The sequence below is a fragment of the Eupeodes corollae genome, chromosome 1 (genome assembly GCF_945859685.1).
Source record: "Eupeodes corollae chromosome 1, idEupCoro1.1, whole genome shotgun sequence".
Lineage (NCBI taxonomy): Eukaryota > Metazoa > Arthropoda > Insecta > Diptera > Syrphidae > Eupeodes > Eupeodes corollae.
This window is the reverse complement of record NC_079147.1, coordinates 137,181,593-137,198,906: the sequence shown is the minus strand read 5'-3', so window position 1 is coordinate 137,198,906 and position 17,314 is coordinate 137,181,593. Positions and strand designations below refer to the sequence as shown.

At 36.9% G+C, this 17,314-nt stretch overlaps 1 protein-coding gene across 1 annotated transcript in view; it reads left to right on the top strand.

The window, feature by feature from the left end:
- The window catches only part of LOC129943244 (TATA-binding protein-associated factor 172), a 53,783-nt gene that overhangs the window by 15,094 nt on the left and 21,375 nt on the right, over positions 1 to 17,314 (top strand). Inside the window, exons 2-9 of the mRNA XM_056052550.1 lie at positions 11,169 to 11,228; positions 11,283 to 11,853; positions 11,917 to 12,190; positions 12,473 to 12,666; positions 12,733 to 13,277; positions 13,348 to 14,220; positions 14,290 to 14,535; positions 14,600 to 14,846. Of these exons, the coding sequence (XP_055908525.1) occupies positions 11,218 to 11,228; positions 11,283 to 11,853; positions 11,917 to 12,190; positions 12,473 to 12,666; positions 12,733 to 13,277; positions 13,348 to 14,220; positions 14,290 to 14,535; positions 14,600 to 14,846 (2,961 nt within the window). The 5' untranslated portion in view covers positions 11,169 to 11,217. The remainder of the gene's footprint in view (positions 1 to 11,168; positions 11,229 to 11,282; positions 11,854 to 11,916; positions 12,191 to 12,472; positions 12,667 to 12,732; positions 13,278 to 13,347; positions 14,221 to 14,289; positions 14,536 to 14,599; positions 14,847 to 17,314) is intronic.

The following is a 17,314-nucleotide window of genomic DNA, read 5'->3' as shown; positions in this document are numbered from 1 at the left end:
AGGCACGAAGTTGGATTAGAAGTTAGAAGAATGATAATAAGTAGAGTCATTAAAGGTGCTGGACACTTGAAGCGCCTAAAACTAAAGAATAAACCACCACTGAACAATATGCGTAAGTTACAGCGGCTCAATTTTGCAAGACTTCACATGACATGGAATGCCGATGGCAGCAGCCATTCAAACGATTGTCGAAAAGTAATATTTTCCGACGAGAACAAATTTAACTAAAGTGTGTCCCAAAATTAACGCAAGATTTGAATTTTCCGCCATTTGTGCAGTGAAGTGTTGGCAACCCTGAAAAAAGGCAATTTGACAGCTAACAGTATAGGGTTATTGAAAATGGAGCGTTACACGATAGAACAACGTGTCTTCATTATTAAAGAATATTTCAAAAATAGTGAAAGCTTGTCGGCTGTAGTTCGAAAATTTCATACAAAATATGGTCGGAATAGTGTTTTAACTGTCGTCAACTGTGAAGAGATTAATTGAAAAATTCATGGAGACTGGATCCGTTGGAGACGCCAAACACACTGGTCGTCCAAAAACAAGCCGTTCAAATGTGAATGTCGAAGCAGTGCGTGAGAGTGTTGCTGACAATCCAGGAACCTCAATTCGACGTCGCTCGTGGACAAGAATTGCAGATTTCAAGAACCTCTCTACAGCGTATACTCACCAAAGATCTGTGTCTTCATGCTTACAAAATTCAATTAACACAACAATTGAAGCCTAATGACCATGAACAGAGAAGAGAGTTCGTTGAATGGATTATTGAACATCAACAAATGGACCCTAATTTTTCGAGCAAAATCATCCTAAGCGATGAAGCACATTTTCATCTTGATGGCTTTGTCAGTCGCCAAAATTGCCGCATTTGGGGTTCGGAGAACCCACATGTGATTGTCGAAAAACAAATACAACGCGTGACTGTATGGTGTGGATTTTGGGCTGGAGGCATAATTGGGCCATATTTTTTTGAAAATGATGCTGGTCAAGCAGTGACTGTTACTGGTGCTCGATATCGCGACATGATTACACAGTTCTTTCTCCCAAAATTGGATGATATTGATGTGTCCAATATGTGGTTTCAACAAGACGGTGCCACATGTCATACAGCCCGTGAAACAATTCAATTACTGCGTGAGACATTTCCAGGTCGTGTACTCTCTCGTTTCGGTGATCAAAATTGGCCTCCTAGATCGTGTGATTTAACACCATTAGACTTCTTTTTATGGGGTTATTTGAAATCAAAAGTCTATGTCAACAAGCCCACAACCACCCGTGCATTAAAGGAGGAGATTCAACGCTGCATCAACGAAATTCAGCCACATTTATGCAGAATGGTCATGGAAAATTTCAACAAAAGAGTGCGCATGTGCATGCAAAGCCGTGGAGGCCATTTGTCCGATGTGTTATTCCATACATAACCCTTTCCTATGTACTTTACGAGTCAATAAAAATATAACTATCAAAAGACTTAAAACGGCGTTTTCTATTTAATTCAAATCTTGTGTTAATTTTGGGACACCCTTTAGAATGGGCCGGACGGATATAACTATTACTTCCATGATTTAAGAAAGAAACAGTTATTTTTAGATCGACATCATAGCCGAGAGGGAGGAGTAATGGTATGGGGTGCAATATCATTTTATTGCACAATTGACTTATATTTTGTGAACTGTATAATGACGGCGGCATACTACAAGACTATATTAGAAAAAGAACTACCTCAGTTCCAGGATACTTTTAGACCGATTCCGATTATTTTCCAACAGGACAACGCACCTATCCACACTTCTGGTGTAATTAAAACATGGTTGCAAGACCAAAATATTCAACAATTATCCTGGCCACCCTCGATTCGTTAGTAAAGGGACACCGCAAGGTGGTGTTCTATCCCCTCTCCTCTGGAATCTAGTGGTGAATGAAATCCTAACTAGTCTGGATGCGGAGGGTTTTAGAGTGATAGCCTATGCGGATGACGTTGCTATAGCAGTTTCAGGAAAGCATCTTAATATCCTAAAAGAACTCTTACAAAATGCCTTAGACAGACTAATACTTTGGGCTGATCGGTGTGGACTGGGTGTTAACCCACACAAAACCGATCTGGTCTTATTTTCGAGGAGATACAAAATTCCATTTGTCAACCCTCCTTATATTAACTACTAACTAAATTGGAAACGCAACGTACAGGAAAGAGTCAAAAAAGCTACTGTAGCTCTCTTTTCTCGCAAAAAAGCTATTGGTAATAAATGGGGTATACATCCCAGAATCACGCATTGGCTATACACAGCGGTAATCAGACCGATTTTAACGTACGGTGTAGCAGTATGGTGGACTGCTTTAGAGAAAGGTATAAACAGGGATAAGTTAAATAAAGTCCAACGTTTAGCCTGCCTATGTATAAGCGGATCGCTTCGCACGACCCCGTCTGCGGCACTTGACACCTTGCTCTACCTTACACCTCTTGACATATTTAGAAAACAAATAGCTGCAAGCTCTGCTATTCGCCTCAAAGCTTGGTCGCAGTGGACTAACAACAACATTGGCCACTCCGTAATTCTAAGGTACTTAGAATCAATTCCAAAGCACACAGACTACACCATCCCCCAACTACAATTCGACAGAAACTTCCAGATTTCTATACCTACCAGATCGTTTTGGGAGGAGAGGACATTCTTGGAGGATGAGTCAATCCATTTTTACACAGATAGGTCAAAAACAAAAGAAGGGGTTGGTGGAGGTGTGTACTCTAAACGACTGAAATTAAGTCTCTCATTCCGTCTTCCCAATCATTGTAGCGTGTTTCAGGCGGAACTTTTGGCGATAAAAGAAGTCTTGTCTTGGCTCAAAGAAAACGTGATATCAACATCTAATATCCATATTTTCTCTGATAGCCAGGCCGCTATCAAATCTCTGGACTCTGTCTCTACAAACTCTATAACAGTCCATAACTGTCGATCATCTCTAATGGAGATGGCGCAACAGTTTAATATTCACCTTTGCTGGGTGCCGGGCCATAGAGACATTCCAGGTAACTGTAAGGCAGATGACGTTCCGCCAGGAACGGTACAGTACAGCCCATCTTACCACGTTTGGCAAGTACTGGCATACCAATCGCTACTTGTAAACTGTTGCTAATGCAAGACGCTGCGAGGAGGGCAGGCACCAGGTGGAACAACATCTCCACGTGTCAAGCCACAAAAAACATCTGGCCAATACTGGATATAAAACGTTCAAGGTTTCGTAAGGGACTAAGCTGGTTCCATTGACCTTAGGAGGAAGCCTCAAGATTCATGTGGTATCACAATGGGCCATTAAATTGGCCTAAGTGTGTCCGTTTCCATCTTGGACAGCCACTATAACCTAACCTAACCATCCTGGCCACCCTACTCTTCAGATTAAAACATAATCGAAAATGTTTGAGGGTGATTAACACGCAAAGTTTATGAACTTGGTAAGCAGTACGCAAATAAAGAGGAGCTTATTGAAGCCATTAAAGTGGCCTGGGCACAAATTTCTTTAGATCTCCTAAAATCTTTGTATGATTCCCTAAAAGATCTCGTTTTTGACGTAATTCAAAATAAGGGTGGCTGTTCAAAGTACTAAAATGATGTTATTAACTACATAAAATAAATAAAAACTGTTTTCTTAAAAAAAATGAATTTGTTTTCATTCTGATTAAAAAAAAGTTGGTGAGGCTCTTCTAATGTGACAAAAAAATATACGTTTTTGCGACTACAAACAAAACCACCTCACAAAATTCCGGCAGATTTTGAAAATCACTTGAATTTTTCTAATCATTAAATACACATTTCGATATAATGACATCTAATTGGAAAATAAATTATGTGTGAGGATACTCAAATCTTAGGGACTGTATTGTATGTACATAGCTACAGAAACGTTAGTTCCTAATATTTTCATTTCTACACATATTTTCATTTTTACACATTCACGTTTTTGGGCTTAAAGCGTAGGATATTACATTTGCTCTCTTCATAAAGCATTCAAACTAAATTTTACCAGCATTTCCTTCATCATAGTTTCCTCATGTTCTACCTTTTTTCTATTTTGTGTTTTAATGTTCTTTCAATTTTCATGTGAAGTATCTTCTAGTAATTCAATTTATTTACTTTAACTTTCTCTATAATTCTTATATAATATTATATTAATATAGATAATTTAAAAAGGTTAATTAATTAATTTATTATTATTTGTTATCTGTTTAATCTGAGGTAATACGTTAAAAGGAAAAACGCGCATGACAAATATTTTCGTCATCATATCAACCAAATTTACTTCCTTCACAGACCACGTAATCTCTTTTGGTTGGTTGACACAAAAAACAGGTCACCACATCAAATCATGATTAGCATCAGATGTTAAAATATTTATTTATTATATATCATTTCGAATACGTGTTGTATACCTTATAATAAAGTTCTCTCGAAAAATATTTAAAAAAAGCTGTATAAATAAAGTGTAAACAGCACTTTTAATCAAATATGTAGCAAAACTTATAAACGATAAGCTTGTTTAGAATAATAGTTTTTGAACTATACATGCAGCTTTTTTTTAACATCAAAGACTCAATCTAGTCTTTGTATTTTTTTTTTTAATAAATTTACCAGGCTATTGGCACAAAGTTTTTTGTTAAATAATTTTTCTTATCTATTTAAACAAATAAAAAATAAATATGAGTTTATATTTTTATTTTTTATACAATATATTATCAGCAGTAACAATATGTTTTTGTTTTTTTTTTTTTTTTTTTATTCTAATTGCACTTCCGAGACGCTGAAGCATTTCAGAAATACTTTTCATAATTGGTTTACTTAACCTTAATTAAGATAATGTTTTGGGTGGAAATCTTAATGTTATAAGTTTTCCCAAGCCAAGTGCAATTAACTTTTGAACAACAATTTTAAGTTTTCTCTTTTTGTATCGAGAAATTTGAATTTTGATAAAAAATTGATTTGTGCATGACCAATGGACCCTGTTAAAAATATACTTGTTTGACATTGTTTGGTGTTCTTCCTTGTCAACCAATATAGTGGTGGTGTAGTGATTTTAAGCTTTCACTATAGTTCGTTATTGATTGAAATTAAACTTGGGAAATCCTGTTTCTATGTTTATTGCATCGCTTAGGGTTTGTATGAAATTTCGTTGCAATTTTTCAATCTCTTCATACTCGTCTATAAGCTGTACTTGCGCCGAAAAGAAAGTTTAGTATTCTTGAAACAGTGTCGAAAATCTTGTAATTTATTGCAATAAACTTTTGTTTAAGAACAGATTACAGCAGATTTAATGTAAATATATTAAACTAAATAAACCATTCCTGTGTGCGAGTCGTGTCAGATGTCATGTCATGGATAATTTAAGAAAGCACTTTTCGTAAAAAGTATTACTCTTGGAGGATTTGTCAATTCTTTGCAAGAGGCAGTATTCATGACACAGGCAGAGATTGAACCCAAGACTGCTGTTGTTACAGCCCTACGCACAAACCACCACGCAACGGGGGTACTACGAAAGATTTAATATACTTTGACAAAAATCTGTTTTTTTTTTTTAAACTAATTGTTCATTAAAAAAAGGTCCGTTTAAATTTCACTTCTAAGGAAGTGTATTCTCAAACCATTTATAATATTATTAACCTTTTGTTCCCGAAAGTTTCAATTACATTTTGCACAAATGGATTTGGTTAGTGTTATGAAACCTCTTGGAACAAATCTACTAGAAAAAAAACATCAAAGAACCAATTAAACGGCTTTGGGTTCTGAACGATCTTGAAAATACCATGACTTTGGATTTGATGGCGTTAATAAGAAAGCCTCATTTGTCGAAATACTCCTTACTTACTTAAGGTGGCGCTACAGTCTGGCGCGGACCTGGGCCTCAACCAACATTCGTCTCCAGCCAGCTCGGTCAATAGCTAGCTGTCTCCAGTTTCGCACGCCAAGTTGGTTGAGGTCCTCTCCCACCTGGGTGCGCCACCTGAGTCGCGGACTTCCTCTACTGCGCCGTCCCTCAGGATTGGATTTGAAGACCTTCCGGGCTGGAGCGTTGATGTCCATCCGCTCTACATGACCTAGCCATCTAAGCCGTTGGACTTTAATTCTGCTAACTAGGTCATTGTCACTGTACACAGTTCGTCGTTATATCTTCTCCTCCATTCTCCATCTATGCGTACGGGACCAAAAATCACCCGAAGAATTTTTCTCTCGAAGCATCCTAAGACGCTCTCATCTTTCTTTGACAGTGTCCAGGCCTCAGCGCCATAAATGCGAACCAGGATGGTGAGTGTCTTATAGATGGTGATTTTACATGCTCAAGAGAGGACTTTACTTCTCAATTTCCTTCTAAGTCCAAAGAAGCAGCGATTTGCAAGAGTTATTCCTCGTTTGATTTCAGCGCTGGTGTCGTTGTCTGTATTAATAGGGGTGCCTAGGTAGACAAAGTCCTTAACTACCTCAAAGTTATAGCTGTACATGGTGACGTTTTGGTGACGTTGACAGCATATACTTGGTCTTGCCTTCATTGACCACTTAACCCATCTTCTTCGCTTCCGTCGCAATGCTCAAAAACGCTCCACTGACACGCTTTGATCTTCCAATTATGTCAATATCTTCTGCATATCCGAGTAATTGGATGGACTTTTGAAAGATTGTACCTCTAGTGTTGACAGTTGAGTTTTGCACAATTCTTTCCAGAACGATGTTGAAGAAGTCGCATGACAGTGCATCGCCTTGTCTAAAACCTTTTTTCTTTTCCGACCTTGATAGAGCAGCGTGCATTCTTCATCGTCATTCTGCACAAACGGATAAGTTTGACAGGGATGCCAAAACTAGACATTGCTCGGTAGAGCTCTTCCCTATAGATGCTGTCATACGCGGCTTTAAAATCGATAAAGAGATGGTGGGTATCGATTTGAAGCTCCTGTGCTTTTTCCAAGATCTGCCGTAGTGTGAATATTTGGTCGATAGTGGACTTTCCTGGTCTGAAGCAACACTGATAAGGACCAATCAGGTTGTTGACGAATGGCTTCAGGCGTTCACATAATACGGCAGAGAGGATCTTATATGTATCGGGCATACTATGCTGAGATTCCACTCATCGGGCATGCTTTCTTCAGATGAGTTGGTGCATGCTCCGTACCAAGTCATCGCCTGCTGCTTTGAATAGTTTGGCAGCGATGCCGTCAGTTCCAGCAGCTTTGTTTGACTTAAGTTTAGATATAGCTATCTTCACTTCGTCAAGGTCGGGTAGGCGGAATTGTTGATCTGCGTCGCCGAGGTTGAGTGGTTCTATCTCCCTTACAGCGGAGTTCGGTTCGTCATCGCCGTTATATAATTTGGAGAAGTGATCTTTCCATATTCTCAGCATCGACTGCGGTTCTACTACGACGTTCCTCTGATCGTTTTTACAGGCTTCGGTTCGTGGCTGGTACCCTTGGGAGGTTTTTTTACCATTTGGTAAAATTTACGAATCTCATACCGAAATACTCCTACAGAAGGTTAATCATCAGGTGAAGAACTTCTGGTTATTCTGCCAGCAATTCCAGATTATGGGCATGCAATGATACAATGATTGACATACCAAAAATCTGAATTCCTTCAGGAAGGTAAATTACTATGTCATTAATGAAGAGCGCACTAAGCAGACGCCCTTGATTGATACTATTTTTCGTTGTGAACAATTTTGAGTAATGAGAGCTGGCTGGGACATCAGCAAAGAATGCAAAAACCTTCTTATTTCTTGGGGCTTTTCCATCCTTCGCTCTTTGGATACCAGCACATTTATGTAGTTTGTGAAAATGTTTTCTGATCTTAGATTTCCTTACAAGCCAGATATGCCGCATAGTGTTTGTTTAGGGTCAACTTGCCACAAAGGATATTTTTGAAGTAAACTGATAAGTCTTCTGTAGTCAGTCCTATTCCTATTGTGAACTGAGATTCATTTTAAACTCGTAATCTTCAATAATTCCTTAGGCATGCAACTTTTTCGAAACCAAATAGTTCGATCGATCGTTAGTTGCCAAAACATCGCGCACATAAGCAACTCCGAAAGTAATCATACGAAATAAACCAATACACAATTTAAATTTATAATATTTAAATCTGAACATAATAAGTATTAATAATAAGACTCTATGTTTTAAAATGCTTAATGATAATAAATAAATACAAATACAAATACAAATACAAATACAAATACAAATACAAATACAAATACAAATACAAATACAAATACAAATACAAATACAAATACAAATACAAATACAAATACAAATACAAATACAAATACAAATACAAATACAAATACAAATACAAATACAAATACAAATACAAATACAAATACAAATACAAATACAAATACAAATACAAATACAAATACAAATACAAATACAAATACAAATACAAATACAAATACAAATACAGAATAGTTTTTACATGCGCGTGGACTCTCATACAGGGTGCGCCAGAGAAACTTACTTATTTGAAAAAAATTCCCGCGCGGTGAGTTGGGTGGGTAGAAGGGCAAGAGGGGGCGCATCTGGAGGGGGAAGTTCCCAAGTTTGTTTCTCCCTCCAGTCAGTTGCCATCATGCTCTGGTCTAGAGAGCAGCGGGCCTTCGCAGTTGAGAGCTTCTTTTCTAACGGTCGCTCACTTGTTGCTACGCAACGTGCCTTCCGCGCTCGCTTTGAAATTCCTCTTCGCAGACTCGTTCCTGTCCGTAATTCGATTCTGTCGTGGGTTAACTCATTTCGGGAGTGTGGAAGTGTCGCTAAACCCAGAAATGGACTTCAAAGGACCATCAGAACTCCGGAAAATATCGAAAGAGTGAGGCAGTCAGTTGTGCGTTCTCCCCGGCGTTCGGCTCGAAAACACGCATCTGCTAAGGGATTTTCTGACACCACTGTTCGACGAATTCTCCATAAAGACCTTCAATTTAATCCCTATAAATTGGCTGTTGTGCAAGAATTAACTGAACGCGATTTTGTTGCCGGTCAAAATGCATGTGAAATGCTGATTGACAACCTGCCTGAAGACGCGGTCGTTTTTTTTTTAGTGACGAGGCTCACTTCCACATTTCCGGCTGCGTCAACAAGCAAAACATGCGTTATTGGTGTAGTGTAATTCCGCGTGAGTTTCACCAGAAGCCACTTAATTGTGAGAGAGTTACAGTCTGGTGTTCGATGTCGGTAATGGGAATAATTGGTCCTTATTTTTTTTGAAGAAAACGAACGCGCAGTTACCGTGAATATAGCTCGTTACAGGAACATGATCGAGAATTTTTTCCTCCAAAACTCGAAGAAATGAACGTTATGAACGTGTGGTTTCAGCAAGATGGAGCCACAGCACACACAGCACGAGACTCAATGAATTTGTTGCGACAACATTTCCCCGACCGCCTCATCTCTCTCAGAGGCGATCTCCAATGCACGGCACGCTCTCCAGATTTGATTCCAAGCGATTTCTTTGTATGGGTTTATTTGAAATCCCTGGTTTATGTCGATCGATCATGGACCATAGCACACCTCAAGAACAACATTCGCGACGCCATTGCCAACATACCGATTGATATGCTGCGAAGAGTGGATACGAATTTCAAAAATTGACTTCATCAGTGTATGCGCAATGGGGGTATTCGATGTCATTTTTAAGACTGCATACAAAAAATTGGGATACTGTATTCTCAAATAAAAAAAAAATTAAAACAATAACTGAAGTACTTTTTTTTATTGACCCTTCAAATAAGTAAGTTTCTCTGGTGCACCCTGTATAACTCTATAGTGCTCAGTTTAGAAACCAGTTTCGAAACTAAAAGTTGCATGTGCCCGCCTAGCCTTAGAGTTTCTTGTTTGCCCAAGTCTAAATGCCTGATTGATTTTCTCCAAGCGCCATTTTTTGTATTGCAGATTTGCTTCAGAATTCTATGTGTTAAGGATGTCACAACTAAATTTCCTTATAGCATTTAGCATAGATAATGAAACATCGAAAATAAAAGACTGTCTTGTCGTTCTTTAATGGTGAGCTGTAACTGTTGATGGGAGACTATCTCAATTCTTCAATGAGCGAGTGTGTAAATAAATTAATTTGTTGTTTTTTTTATGATATGGCGACATCATCTGACATATTTTTCAAAATGATTATGGGGACACCGGTGTCTTCAAGTGGTCCTGGCAAAAAGCGATTCAATCTGAATTTCCGTAATTCTTGCCATCGTGTGGCTGACTTGACACAGTTCGAATTTGTTCATACTTAAACCAAGTTATCAAAAAAATAATTTTAATGGTGGGCCATTCCAAAAAAAGTAAAAGCATGAAAACAGCTCTAAAATAAAACCATAATCTGTTGTCCCTGCTTCATTCTATAAGAGATATCAAGACGATGCAATCGATCTTATATCTTGACAAAAGAGAGTCTAATATTCGGTTTTAGGACTTATCTATCGATTGAGTGCAGTTAACAACTCAAAGTGATAGAAATATTTTACTGTTAATCGAATTGTTTTTTCCGAACAACGTTTATTTTAATAAATATGATTTACAATCACGAAAATAAATATAAACCAACATAAAAGTGTTCATTAATGCGTTTCGCCCCGATGTAATGGTTGGGCTCATCACAAGATGACCATTACACCTTGTCTTGACGCATAATTTCCCGAATAAATCGAGATTCCATATAATCTTTGAAGACTTGTTGCTGCTCTATGCAGCTCGGATTATATGGAATCTCGATTTATGCGGGAAAATATGTGTCAAGACAAGGTGTAGTGGTCATCTTCTGAAGAGCCCAACCATTACATCGGGGCGAAAAGCATATATGAACACTTTTATGCTGATTTATATTTATTTTCTTAGTTTTAAATCATATTTATCAAAGTGATAGATTTAAGTGAAGCTTCCTCCACCGCCAGAATTTTATAGTTAAGGTAGTACAGTAATTTTCACCTCAGACAAACTAATTAATATAGCGATTTATAAATATATAGAATAAAGCTTGTTCCCTGTGTGCTTCACAAATATCAACAAATTTACATTTGCGATGGATTTTGCGTAATATAATAAAAATCACATCCTCATAGTCACACAATACAAAATTCCTAAAATTGTATTAATTTATTTGTTTATGTATAATTTTGGTTTTTAATTCTAATTACAGAAAATAACTGCGTTCATAAAAAGAAAGTATACCTAATACATATGCAAATATGACTTCGAGGTAAAAACTAATTTATATATTATTATAATCTCTAAAACGGTGATTTTTTTATAGACTCGATCGATTATTTATCCTGCTTGAGTCAGGTTCTTCCGCAGTAACGCGTAGAGCTGCAGCGAAACAAATAGGCGAAGTTCAAAAACTTTATCCACACGAATTGCATCATCTTTTAAATAGATTGATAACTTATTTGCATAGTAATTCATGGGACACGCGTATAGCTGCAGCTCAAGCAGTTGAGGCGATATTAAAAAATGTACCCGATTGGACTCCAATTGTTATTAAAAAAGAACAAAACCAACAACAAAAACAAGAACAAATAAAATGTGAAAGCGATGAGAAAAACAATATTGAAACCGCAAATTTGTTATCTTTTGCCGAGTTCAATCTATCACATATTCTTCAGAAAGGAGCACGTTTAATCGGTTCCGAGGGAAGTGAATTTGACGTTCACGAGGAAGGTGATGCCACAAAGTCAGCAGAACGTTTAAGCAGACAAAGAGCGTTGCTAAATGAAAAACTTGGAATCACGCAAGCAACAAAACTCGGTGTTAATCTCACAGATATGATTACAGATGAAGATGTTAAGGAAGCATCGAATGATTATAATATAAATGAAGAAAAGGTGTGTATGAATTTTGAAACTTACTTAAGTAATTTTTTAAAAACAATTATTCAAACTTGTCAGGTACCCGTTGAACATATCCTAAATATTAACACAAACTCTAGCCATTCAGCTAGTACTTCATCAAATGGGCACACCCTAAGTTGCCGTGAAATAAACCGCGCTAAAAGGAAAGCTCGACAAAATGTTGCGATAAATGCAACCACCTCATCCGCCAATCTCAGTCGCAGTAACTCGTCCAGTAACGGCAGCATACCCCCAGATGAGCCTGATAAGAAAAAGATTAAATCAGAAACAGTGGGTCGAGCTGCTACAGAGCTTTTCTATAGCATAAATGGTGAGATTATGATAACAAATAAAAAAGTCATGTGTACTGTGGAACATTAGTTTAATTTTAAGGAAAAAGTTTTTTCTCATTTTCTTATGCTTTTACTCTTGCCCAGATTCCACGGAGAAGGAATATCTACTACTATTTTACTTTCTAACTTTTACTTTTTTTACTTCTTTCTTACACTCTGTCAACAGTCGAAATCCATTCGCGCTGCGCAGTTAAAAGTCTTCCCTCATTTATTACATTTATTAAAATCGATAACTAAGTGTTTTGCTTTGATTTTATTAGCTCCAGTTCCTGACGCAACTGGTACATGGGTTGATGCTGTGTCCTGGCCTCTGGAGAACTTCTGTGGTCGCCTCTACCTGGATCTATTCAATCCTAAGTGGGAAATACGACATGGTGCGGCAACAGCTTTAAGAAAATTGATAAACACTCACTCGGCGGGCGCTGGAAAATCAATGAATGTGACTCAGGACGAGGTACATAGTTTGATTGTGGAATAATTTGTGTTCAAGTTTTAAGTTTTGTTTTTTTACTTTTTTAAGATGGAGCACGGTCATACTTTGTGGTTGGAAGACGCTGCTCTACGACTTCTGTGTGTACTTGCCCTTGACCGATTTGGTGATTTTGTATCAGATCAAGTTGTGGCGCCTGTAAGAGAAACTTGTGCTCAGGTCTTAGGTACCATAGTTCGTGATATGCCAACAGAAAAGGTCCATGAGACAGTTAGCGTTCTTCTGAAGTTAATCAAACAAAATGATTGGGAAGTACGTCACGGTGGATTGCTTGGCTTGAAGTATATTTTTGTAGCTCGTGAAGATCTCCTGGAAATATTTCTTCCCCTGACCATATCTGACATCTTGATAGGATTATTCGATTCTGTAGATGATGTTGGTGCAGTAGCTGCTTCCACTTTAATTCCAGTTGCATCATGGCTTCCAAAATTATTAAATCCAAGTCAAGTATCGACGATTGTTAAAATGCTATGGGACCTGCTGCTTGATCAGGACGAATTAACATCAGCTTGCAATAGTTTCATGGGGTTATTGGCAGCTATTCTATGTTTGCCAAATGCTTCGACATGGATTCAGTAAGTTTCAATTGTTTCAATTTCAATTTGCAATACCAATAATTAATGTATACTCTATTTTCTACTTCAGAATGGAACCCATGTCTACTCTAGTCCCACGATTGTGGCCGTTTCTCAGTCACAACACAAATTCTGTTCGAAAATCAACACTAACAACCCTCAAAACACTAACGCAGGGAACGAAAGGTGAAGAAGGAGTCGCCCCAGGCCAGAAATTAGAAACAGATGCCAAAGATGATATAAGTTTTGATTCTAAGAATTTGAAATTGAATTTCGGAGTTATTGATTGGCAGCCACCATTGTTACAAGAAGCACTTCGACATATCTATCAAAGAATTCTAGTAGAACCTCAATGGGATATTCAAGAGCTAGCCAAGGAAGTTTGGATGAATCTTATAGATTATGCGAATTTGACAGCATTACTTCATGCTGCTTGTCCTTATGTCTCTCCTTGGATTTGTCTGGCAATGCAACCAGCGCGTTTACCATTCGACACCAATATTCTCATTCAAGCTGCCCACACCCAAGTCAGTGAACGACGGCGCATACGGGATGATTTAGGTGGAGGTTCTAATCTTCAACAAAAATTGTTTCTAGGTGGTAATGAAGCCACACCTATTGAAGTGAGAGAGAAAAATTTTGTTCGTGCTCGTATAAATGCGGCGAGGGTTCTAGGTGCCCTATCACACTTTCTCGTACAACCAGCACCTGGAGTTGAATATAATTCGGTTACAGAAAGTCCAATGGACTGTTATACCAAAGTTTTACATGGCCATTTGCAATCTCGATCAGCTGTACAACGCACAGTTTGTGGATTGATTATCGCCTTTTGGGCACAATCCGATTCAACTGTGAGGCCTGACTGTCCAAAGCTGCAGGAAAAACTTCGTTACTGTGTAATGGAATACGTTTACTACGATGAAGTAGCTTTGTCCTTAACAAGGTTTGTTAAATAATATTGGCTACTTTGCTGCTTAGTTCACTAACAAATTAATTATTTTTTGTATTTAAGACTTTTACAAGAGGCACATGATTTTATTGCCACTTTAAAGCAATATAAAATTCCAATAAATGATTTTAACAATGCCAAAATTCTTACGCTTGAACAAATAGATGCCTTAAGCACAAAAATGACTGAAAATCTGAAATTGAAACATAATCTTAAACCAAAATTAGGAGATATGCTTGAAGAAAGACGTAAAGGATTGCAAAATTCTTATCAACAAACAAATACGGAACGTAATGTTCTTGATATCAGGTAAATTTCTCTTTTGCTGTAGCTGTCTTCAATTCAATATATTGTTTAATTTTCTTAATTTTAGTACGCAGGCTGCACTTGCTGGTGCAATTGTTTGTATGCGTTGTCTGCCAGAGAAGCTGAATCCAATTGTTAAACCATTAATGGAATCAATCAAACGTGAAGAACGTGAATTGTTACAGCAGTTGTCAGCGGAATTTTTAGTTTATTTAATGGATCAAATAAGTAATAGGAATCCTAGTCCGAATAATAAAATAGTCACTAACTTGTGTACATTACTAAAAAGTGATACAGAATTTACTCCTCCAATAGTAAGTTAAACAAAATTACTTAAAAAAAAAAACATTATATAAAAAGTACCCATATTTTATTTTATGGTTGTAATTTGTTAATCGTTCTTACAAAGTTGGTATGCTCTATACCAGCCTTTCCAGCTAAGTTTCAGGATTCTTTAATAACACCAAGTGAACGTTAAAACAAAAAAGTCAAATTCTTACTATATTTCCTATTCTAAAACCATTTCTTAAACTAATTCTATTTTTTATGTTTAATAAGCTAAACCCAAATTTAAATAAACAGTTTCCAATAAGGACTTGAGAGCTTGCCCCGTCGGAGGACGTAAGTCGCTTCAATTGGTTCATGATCTGGTAAGGTTGTAAACCACTACCCTTACCCAAAATATGTTACAATGTTGGCTGAGTACTGCCCAATTCTGAGTACCAATGTCACCGCTACAAAAGGGGGAAGCTTTTCGTTTAAACCCTTCGCCGAGCAGATGTAGATTTATATCCCTAACAAAAGATGAAGGTTGGGATTGATAATGGTCTTCCTTCTAAGTTAAGTAGGGGAACACTCCCAAATTATTGGTGCGTTAACCTTTCCCGAATTATTCCGAATGACACCTACAAACAACTTCCGGTAACAGCTCGCAAAAACGTTTGAGGAGTAGGTAAATAGTCCATGGCCATATTATTAGACGCACTTTAGATTTTATACAAAATCTTAATTTCCAGCTCTTTTAATCAGGTTTTCGAATATTGTAATGCATTTAAATTACTTTGTATGCAGAATATAAACTTCTTCCTACAAATTAAGCAACGGATCTAAAGAATTTTTTTTTAAATTAATATTTTTATTTTTTTTTGTAATTTTTTTTTTTTTTCAATATTTTGTTGAACCTCCTTTTGCTTTTATAAAAGCTTCAATTCTGAGCGGCATACTGTCAATGCATGATTTGACTGTTTCCTGCATTTGTGGGTGGTGATTCCACAAGTGAATTACTCTTTCAATAAGTGACCGCATCTTTAGCTTTTTCCCTCTTCATCAGCTCCCACAGGTTTTAATTAGGTTCATATCAAGGCTGTTTCCCGACCAGTCTAACAGAGGGATGTTTTCTTCCCTCAAATAAGTTTTTCTGGACCGGACTGTGTGGCATGGAGCTCCATCTTGCATAAAAATGTAACTATACATCCATTCTTGAGCGTTAAAAATATTGCGTGTGTCTAATAATATGGCCAGAAACTGTAGGTTTTTATCTAGGGTTTCACAATAGATCACATTGAAGTGTGACAGTAGTAAGACCAACCGTCGGGCCATTAACCTAAACTTACCTAACCTAAAGCTAAAATTATATGACAACAAATTTAACTTAAAAGTTAAGGCAACCGTTGCTCGTTCGTGTTCTTTACTATAATAAAAATGTTGTATTTAATAAATAAATTGACAATAACAGTTCGATGATTAGTGAGAGTGCGCGCTCACAGATTGAATGTAAAGTTGTCAAGTTCTTATTAGAAAACCTGATAAAAAACTGACTGAAATAATCCTATTAACCAATTGCTTGACTTGGAAAACATTTCTGAAATACAATTTTATTTTTTGTTGATTGTGTTTGACCAATTCTTTGAACTTGTTTTATTGATTGTGTTGAAAATGGGCTCTTTTGGTATTTTTGGTTTGAAAATGCAAATAAAAAACTATTTCATTCTTTCTCCCAACGTTTCGTAAGAATTCCTTATTTCTTCAAGGGATATTTTTCTTTATTCAATCTGTATGAATACATATAAATAATAAATTTTCAACTACAATAGTCTCGCCAAAATACTTTGTTTCATTTTACATTTTCTTACATTTGAATTAAATCATAGTGTTTTCTTTTATCTCCACACCTGACGGCACTACAACAAATTGAAAATAAATACAAAATATGATGAAAACAACAAGCAAAAATACTATTGAATTAAACAGAAAAAATACTTATGTCACAGATGTTAAAGGTTTAAAGTAGCTTTGTTTGATGTTGTCGATGTCTTCTTTCGTATTCATGGTTCTCTTTATTTTTTGTTGGATTCGTAAACTTTCAGAGTTAGTCTTGTGTTTCCTTTTCTCTCTTTATCCAATATTTTTACTCCCTCGGCCTCAAATATCACTTAGTGTCCTGTACTCCCCTTTGTGTTATATCCAGTTGTCTCTTTGTTTTTCTTTATTACCCTGGTTACAAAAGGAGATCGAGGAATCGAATCGAATCGAATTGAGATTTCGATCCAGGTATATGATGGCACTGGATCGAAGAATCGAATTCAATCGAAATGACATTTGGGTTTTATTTGTGTGCGCACTGCTAGGTGAATAACTTTCAAATAAATTTCAAATTTTATAACAATGCTCTCAACACAAAGACGGGCGCCAAATTAAAGTTAGCTTAGAACCAAAAATACTCCAATTAAATGGACTATTTTTGTTTAGAACAAACAAGAGGGAAACAACTTATCGCACGCAC